Source organism: Hippoglossus hippoglossus, chromosome 4, assembly GCF_009819705.1.
Source record: "Hippoglossus hippoglossus isolate fHipHip1 chromosome 4, fHipHip1.pri, whole genome shotgun sequence".
NCBI classification, from domain to species: domain Eukaryota; kingdom Metazoa; phylum Chordata; class Actinopteri; order Pleuronectiformes; family Pleuronectidae; genus Hippoglossus; species Hippoglossus hippoglossus.
This window is the reverse complement of record NC_047154.1, coordinates 26,546,811-26,555,400: the sequence shown is the minus strand read 5'-3', so window position 1 is coordinate 26,555,400 and position 8,590 is coordinate 26,546,811. Positions and strand designations below refer to the sequence as shown.

General features: G+C 45.4%; 1 protein-coding gene across 1 annotated transcript in view; it reads right to left on the bottom strand.

Moving 5' to 3' along the window:
* Positions 1-3,602: 3,602 nt before the first annotated feature.
* zc3h3 (zinc finger CCCH-type containing 3) overlaps positions 3,603-8,590 on the bottom strand; it is a 51,440-nt gene continuing 46,452 nt past the window's right edge. Inside the window, exons 11-13 of the mRNA XM_034582213.1 lie at positions 6,072-6,229; positions 5,806-5,963; positions 3,603-3,837 (exon numbers count right to left, since the gene is read on the bottom strand). Of these exons, the coding sequence (XP_034438104.1) occupies positions 3,806-3,837; positions 5,806-5,963; positions 6,072-6,229 (348 nt within the window). The 3' untranslated portion in view covers positions 3,603-3,805. The remainder of the gene's footprint in view (positions 3,838-5,805; positions 5,964-6,071; positions 6,230-8,590) is intronic.

The window sequence follows — 8,590 nt, the reverse complement described above, 5'->3', positions numbered from 1 at the left end:
ACGGACATCAGCAAGGTGGAGGATCGACGGCGAGCTCTGAGCCAAGCTAGCCAGCATCCAGGGTAAGAAAAGGCCGGCTCCAGGAGGTGGCTCAGGGTTATCTGAGGCCCGGAGGAGGGTTTCTTTGTCAGTGTGGTTAAGTCTCTAATGCCGCTGTGGAGGAATCAGCTTTAATTGTGCAGAGATGTGGGACGCATGCACGCGCACGGCGGTGAGAGTAAGAGGGAGGCTTACTTTAGTAATCAGGCGTTTCACCACATGTAGGAGGAATCGCTTATAGAAATCACGTTTGTTCACCAGGGTGATGAGAGGTCGTTGGTTTGAGAGACGCAGAAGACGTGAGGACAGTGAAGCTGGAAGGAGGAAGATGAGAACCTGGAGGTTTAATCAGCACTTCCTGATTAATGCGATAAACTTCACTCACCAAAGTAAAAGCTGAAATCTGAGGACAGTGACAGTGTAGAAGCTGAAGACGTCAGGGCCTGAAGAGTCAGGGGAACCTGTGTGGACCCATGTGACAAGTTTCCACCAACATTTAGTTTAGTCATCAACTCTAATTAACGTCACATGTTTAGGAAACAGCCAAAAACCTGCAAGAATATGAGTTTACATGAGTGTGTCAGAACAGAAGCAGATACTCAACAGAGTACTTCCATAATGAGGAGTTGGATGGAGAGATGAAAGCAGTTGGAGGAGAGAGAGAACTTCATCAGAACCTAAAGATGATCGTAAAACAATATCTTCACAGCGTCAGTGTTTTACTCACCTGTTTTCCACATGTTGATAAAGAGATGAGCCCACGTGGGTGAAACGTGGTTCTGAACCGAGCTGAAAAACAACACTTCAACACATGATTTCCACCTGGATCCAGTCAGTCATCTGCTGTCCGACCATCAGCACATTACAAAGAAGGGTGGAGGAAGGAAACCACAGGAGTCGGATAATCTAGTAATAGTTCTGCTAACACCTGAAACGTTGGTAAGAGTCGATCATTGCAGAGAATAAGTGCAGACATACTTCAACAAGTTGTGATGAACCTGGTTTTCACTTTCCAACGTTGATCAGGTGCAGTTATAATGTTAAACATCTTAATTTAATGCCAGTGAGATTAAAAAGTGAATTCCTGCATATGTCTGCATTCATTGGATAGAGAGAGTGAAGAACAGACGGGAGACAGGGTGAAGGAGTCAACGACACGATGCAGTAACTGGTTCAGCCAGTAGTGGAACCAGGAACCTGCTGCTCAAAGGCACGTGTGGTAAACTCACCAAACATCTGGCTGCCGTGTCAACCCCATGCAATCATGTTGTGGGTATTTAATGTTTATTTCACAGGGTCAGAGGTCAAGAAAATGGCAGAAAAGAGAGAGAGAAGGGGAATGACGTGAAAAATGGTTTGGAAAAAAGGCCAAAAATAAAGTTACGTTTTCGAGGAAAGTCGAAATCAGTATGAAGCATCTTAAGGTTGCAGATTGTCCGACGCCCAACAAAAACACAATATGGTTTTATCATTTGTTTTGTCTTGTTCTTAGACAAGTGTTTTTAGTATTTGACCAATTTAACCGTTCACTTTGTTGCAGGGAAGGTTTTTATCTAAATTAGTCATCTTGCAATGTGTGTAATTTTATGTGCAGCGTCATGATCCAACTGGATTGTGGGCAGAGAAACAACTTTAAACTTAACTGTAAAGTTAATTTATCTAAGAATCTATTTCGCTGAGTTATAACAAGTAAGACTGACGGACAACTCCACAAAAATAAGATCCAAGTCGTTAAAAACTGAGAATGTGAAGTGAAGCTGAAGAGCAGAAACCTCCTGGACTGAACGGAGGATGTTGATCCACACAATCTCTCCAACTCACAGGATGAAGAATCACAGTTGACCTTTCCTTTTGTCTCCAGAGTCTCCGTGGACAGATGAGTTCTCTCCCTCCGTCTTCTCTCTCCGTCTCCTGCGCTTTTACTAAAAATTGAAATATTGATCTTAATTAGAGTTTGCCGAGCTCAGCAGCTCGCGTTGAGGGTTTTAGACAAGCGGCAGCAGACATCTGTCTAAGGCACTTATGTCTTCAGCACAGGAGAGGAGCTACGTGGGTGAGGAGGAAGGGGGGGGGAGCGCGGTGAGAAGAGAAGAGTGATGGCCTCCTGTCTTCTGCCTTTTCTGAGAAACGTGTCGAGCTCTCCATCTCCGCCCGCTGCTGTCGATCCACCAGGGAGAATGGACTTTAACAGTCGCACTCACACAAACATCCATCCTGACTAAATGTACAGAACAGTTTCACGTGTCGTACGTGACGATCTGTACACGACAGTTTCCAAGTTGCTGAACGGCCGTCGACCGGCTCATCTGTTTTGTTAGAGAAGGAAGTTGGAAAAGCACGAGTCCCACACCCTGAAAACCCCTCTCCTCTTTTTTAAGGACAGCTGTTTGTTCTTCTTTTACACAAAAAGATACCAGACAGATTGTTGCCTCAATTACTCTATTGTCTATACTTGTGTTCTCGTTAAACGTCATCGGTCACAACCCAAGTTGTCCTGCTGCTCCTCAGAGTCATGTGGTTTGTTTGTCGTCTTGGTTAAACAGTAAATTAATACTGTAAACGTGAGACTCTCACTCTAAACACACAAACCGTGTATTAATAGTTTTATTAGAGGCCTGAGAGCAGCGGATGAGTTACGCGTCCCATCGTCCTCTCTGTTTGTTCTTCACTGCCACATTTACATGAAGACACGAACACGAGGAGTCACGAAGCACAAGAATGAAGAATGAATGTTAAAGTGGTGTTTTCAAGTCTTCACACACTGAAGGATGATTTGGGGGAAAATAAAGTAACTGTATTTCTCTGCGGAGGAAGATGTGACTTTAACATAGTTGAAAACTGATTTTAATCCTGAGTGCGTCTGTGGTCCCATGTGGAATCACTAGATTTAAACTTGTCTTCTTTTTTGTTACTTTACATATAATTTCTATGTTAAATATGATTTTATGTGAAAATTGAGGAAGTCAAAAGTTTTTGTTTTACTTAAAATGACAGAAACCATCTTTAAGAAACAACATTATTTCACATAAACGTTTAGTTTTTAGTTCGGTCCATGTCCCAGCTGCTAACATGCTACTTTATTTCCTCATGTTACAGCCGAGACTCAGACACACGAGAACAATCACTAGCCTGGCTACATATTAAAGCTTCACATTACCCATAATGCAACAGTGTTAAAGAACATTACACTGGCGCTCTCCATTCATAAAGACCATCTTGTTGTAATAACTGTGATAATAAACAAGTCATTGTTCAGTCCTGAAACACAAAACAAGACAAATATATTGTCTCATTCTCAGGATCAGCGCTGGTTAGTTTCTCTCAGAGTGTTTTACCGTCGGTTGGTCTGTGCTCAGGGGAACTTGGTGAGGAGGAAGTCACCGGAGACTCGTGTGTCTCGTCTCCAGGACGTTAAAGTGACGGCCTCTGCTGCCTCCGTCTCCACCTCCGTGATGAAAACCCCCACGAACATGCTCCGGACACACGACGACTCAAACACACACACGACGGAAACACACAGCCCACAAACACGCACACGTGAAAAAGAGTCAGTGACGCAACACACGGTAAGAGTTCAAACTTTATTTTGTCTTTTTCTTTGACTTATAAAACCTGATGTGAAATCCTGTTGTAAACATTCAAACTGATGTGTGGCGTAAACCTGAAGTGATAAAAACTCTGCGGCCCTGAGTTAAAACGGTTCAGAGGGAAGAGACACAGACCATCAGGACAAACCTGGAGCTCAGACATCTTTGTCGTCTTCGTCTCACAGCCGAGGTTTGATCTGCAGCTTTTTCTCTGACGGGGAACGACAAGAAGAGAAGAGGAGAAGAAACGGTTAGAAGAAGATGAGGGGTGTGTGTGTGTGTGTGTGTGTTTTCTCATGTGTGACTGACTCTGATCTACTATGTGTTGAATTCTGCTGAAACGCTGACTGACGACATCTCAGCTGATGAGTAAATGAGGAAGAGAGCAGGTGTGTGTGTGTGTGTGTGTGTGTGTGTGTGTGTGTGTGTGTGTGTGTGTCAGTGATACATTACATCACAGCTAATTTATGCAAAGTGAAGAGGAGCTTATTTGGCTGAGTTCCACCTTTAATGAGGCTCTGGGCGGTGCGGAGTGTTAGCGAGGGACCAGAGCGTCATTAGTAATACTTAAGAGCACAAACCAACCTGACTGGGGGGGAATCAAAAACTTCCATTCACACACAATACACACACACACACAGACAGACAGAGACAACCAAACAAACACGTCTGCTGCAACAACCTTAATAGACCTGTGGGACATGTGTGTGTGTGTGTAGATTAGAGGGTTACACACGTCTCAGAACAGGTCAAAGGTCGAGTCCCTTTCCAACTACTCAACTGATTCTCCTAAAACTCGGGATATGGACCGAAGAAGAACTTACTCAACTTTGGAGCAAATTATATGAAGATCCAAGGATTTTGTTTCACTTTATCTGATCATTTCTCTTTTTACTTTTCAGTATTGTGTTTCATGCTAAAACAGGTGGTGGACCACAGCTCTGCGGTGGCAGCCACTGTGTGTGAGTGAATGCAGCAGGAGCAGGTGGATGGTCAGGCCTGGTGAGGAGGAGGGTGGAGAATGGGGGAGGATCGGGGGGGGGGTGCAGCCTCTCTCCTAATCCTCTATCTGTCAAGTCTGTCAACAGAGAGCTCAGCTGTGCTGCTCCCAAAACCTAAATATTATTACCTCTGTGCTCTGAACATTATCGCTCCTCCCCTGAGCATCATCACGCTCAGTCTGCAGGTCCGCTCCCATCATCAGTATCTGTCTGCAGCTTAGACCCCCCCCCCCCCTCCTCTGAACTTCTACAGCACATCAAACGGAGATACTTCCTTTATCTTTTTGAGATCTTTATCCTTTAAAGTTTTGGCGTCAGTCTCATCAGTAGATGAGAAATCCTGAGATAAGAAATGCAGAGTCCAACTAATATCTCACCCACAGAGCATTGTTTCAGGGATTTACAGAAGAAAAGACATGAGTGTGAATTGGGCAGCTCAGAGCTTTTATCCATTCATCCATTATCAGACTTATTATCCTTTGAGGGTCGCAGGGCAGCTGGAGCTGATCCCAGCTGACATGAGAGGGCAGAGAGGTGGGATATAGTCTCTGAAAAAGTTATTCTGAAAAATGTCTGGATACTTTCTGGAGTTTCTGTTTCTCATGTGAAGCAGCAGATTGTTCAGGTCCGACTCGTTCACAACAACAGGAACATGTGGGGAACATTCAGGCGAGGGGCGGAGCCTGAGCAGAGCTTCTACACGTACCGCTCCTCTTCTTCATCCTGAGATATTTTATAATCGTCCACTCGCTCGCTGTGAATGTTCCAGACATCTACCTGCCGTGTTCTCACATGGACTCACTCTGACATTCTCCAGACATTTTACTAGGAGGCTGCAGGAAAAGTTACAGAAAATGAACCTCCAGAACATTTCAGGAGAACGTCCGGTCCTCAGTGTACATCTGAAAGCAGCTAGAGACAAACAATCTTTCACACTCACATCCGCACCTACAGGTATTTTATGGTCTTCAGATCACTTAAACAGTCGGAGCACATGGAGGAAACCCAGATACAGGCCCTGGTCAATCGTTGGGTTCAGACCCAGAACCCTCTTGCTGTGCTCCACGGTGCCACCAGACCATCACCTGGTCCCTGGTTGCAGATCTTTGAGCGTCAGTTTCATGCCACACAGAGACGTTTAGCTGCTGGTCACTCTGAGGCGCTGTGGGTTCTGTTACCTTTAACCTGGGAGGTCTTGTCTGGCAGCGTGTCCGGGGTGTCCGGCTCCTCTGGGGAGCTGGAGAGGGAGATGAAGGACGGCAGGGCCAGAGGACCTCTGGTGGGCGTCACTGGAGCTGCCTGCAGAGTGTGGGGCATGACAACAGACAGACGAGGCCTGGGGGAGACACGGAAAACACGATTACCAAGGATCAAAGTTGAACTTCATTACAAAGATGATGGTCTGTGTCAGTAATGATTGAACTCAACAATCTGCTCCTCTAACCTCTTGGTGGGATCCTTGGTTCGCCCTCTCCTCGGCGGTGCGGTGGTGCTGGTGCTTTGTTTGGCACGTTGACGGTGCTGCAGCTTGCAGCGTCTTCCTCGAGGGCAGGAGCCGGTCTTTGAGAAGTCGGGACACACCAGAGTGTGTTTCTTCTTACACTGGTGGTGAGAGACAAACAGAGCGTTAGGTTTGAAGCTCATAAACAACGTCTATAGAGGGTTTCTGCAGCTCCATTCAACCACATATCCGTCATCTGACATTGAGCAGAAACAATCGCTCAGTTTCAGTTTGAATTCAGAGTCGTCGATAACCCTGCATGTTTTCGGCCTGTGGAAGGAAACCTGAGCACCTACAGGAAACCAGGCAGGGATGAGGGGAACAGAAAGTCTCCAGTTAGTCGGCAGGATGATTTGTTGAGAGCGCAGAGGAAACCACTGCACCACCGAGAAGAGTGTTCCTCATATTCAAACATGATGTCGCCTCTTAAAATTACACCTGGATGAATTCCAGTCTCTTCCTCTCTCTTTAATCATGACAAAATTTGAGGATCTGTTTGAAACGAAACGTCTCGAGCTGTGGTTCAATGATCTCACTGCGCACGTCAGGAATTCTCCGAAATGATTTCTAGTGGGAAAAGAGCCAAAGTCCTGATTAGGTGCAACCTCTTTTTTTAAGTTCTCAAGAATAAGAGACGCCCAGTATCTCCTTTAATGTGCAAGTTGAGCAAGTGGGTCACAGTTAGCGTCATTCTGAGGAGCATTGTGCATGAGAGCTCCAGCTTTCACATTCATGTTTGCAACTGAGTGTGTGTGACAGTGTAATATGGGTGTAAATTGGAAGCCTCATTCTCCACGAGATCCGATCCCTCCCACCTGTCAGAAAAGCTAATTATATGCACTCTGGGGTGCAGGCTGCAAGGAGTGTGTGTCTGTGTGTGGAGGGGTGACGAGTGTGGGACTTGGAAGCAGATTGGTCTAGAAATAGTGTATTGGTGTGTGTGTGTGTTTGTGGGTGTGTGTGTGCGTACGGTCTAGAGATCAATTTTCCAGGAACGCTATGGACTCTTGGTCAACTCTCCCTGGAGCACAGCGCCCCTGACTCGCTGCCATCAGAGCCCGGCTCACCGCCCTCACGCCCGTGTTCCTGCACCCCTGGGTGCCAGGGCAGCCCAGGATCAGCTCGCTGTCAAATGTTTCTCTGGATCATCTTATAGGGCTGCGGTTTGACACACATTTCGCTCAACAAATCAGACCTGCCACTGCTGTGGATGACGCCCGAGGGTTTATATTCGGTAGGTGACATCACTTGCTGACCCCATCAGATCCTGTTATATAGTGGATCCTCATATGTGATTTTATGGCGGACGACAAACTCATTAAACTTGAAATGATTATGAATATGATCACTCCCATTGCATTTTGTGAGGATTAAAGTGCTGACCGCGAGAGCTTTGTTGAACATATCGACTGCTCTCTAATAGCAGGTAAACTGCCAATCACAGATTTGTTTTCAAGTACTCAAATTAACTGCTATTTGATTCCCACACTGTGTCTGTGCCAGGAGCTTCTTTACTGCACAGCAACCTGCAAGTGTCCCTGCATCTTCAGTTTGAGGCCACGCTTCGTTAATGGAGCTACAGCAGCGGCGTTTCATTTATTTAAAGTTTTTGTCCATTTGAGTGGGAAAAAAAATTAGGTTTCATTTGAACATTGGTGCCAAATATGAATGAAATTTTTTTTTTTTTCAAAAACATGTTGAGTGAGTCACAGTAACTATGATCTTTGACCTTCAGCTCTAAGTTCAAGTAAATGTTTGTGTAATTGAGACGATCTCGAGATCCGATACGTCTGTGAAACATATCAACTGATTTTTAACGACCATCATATCAAATGTGATGTACAACAGTTACGCAAATTCACAAGCAACTTGTCTCCATACATGATTCAACATATTCATAACATGTCTGTTCTTTTTTTTGTCACTGCTGAAAAATGAAAACATCTCCTAAAAACACGCGCCCTCCACGTGGGGACAGGGAGCGATCTGACAACAAGAGTTAAAGCCGAAGCACTTCAGCAGATTGAGGAACAAAAAAAGTGTCGGAGAAATTGACTGTAAAAGCTGCGTCCGCTCACCACAGCTCCATACATCCTCATTTTCATAAAAAGGCAGAGAGACACACAGAGAAACAGAGAGAGAGAGAGAGAGAGATGGGAAATAGGAGGAAAAAGCTAAAGTGGACAGAACATCTTTATCCCGCACCAAGTTAACAATTTCCCACTTGATTTAAGGAATGCTGGGACATCTCTGGGGCCTATTAGAAAGCTCTCTGCAGGGCCCGAACCACCAGGAGTCAGCACATTTACAGAGAGACAAGTGGCACGAGAAGTAAGAAAGAAAGGGAGCGGGGGGGAGGGCGGGAGATGGAAAAGACAGTAAAATAAAAAAAAGATCGGAGGAGATGGGGGGGGGGGCATTACATGAATTTACATCTTGGCTATAAAGCCAACACTCGTCTA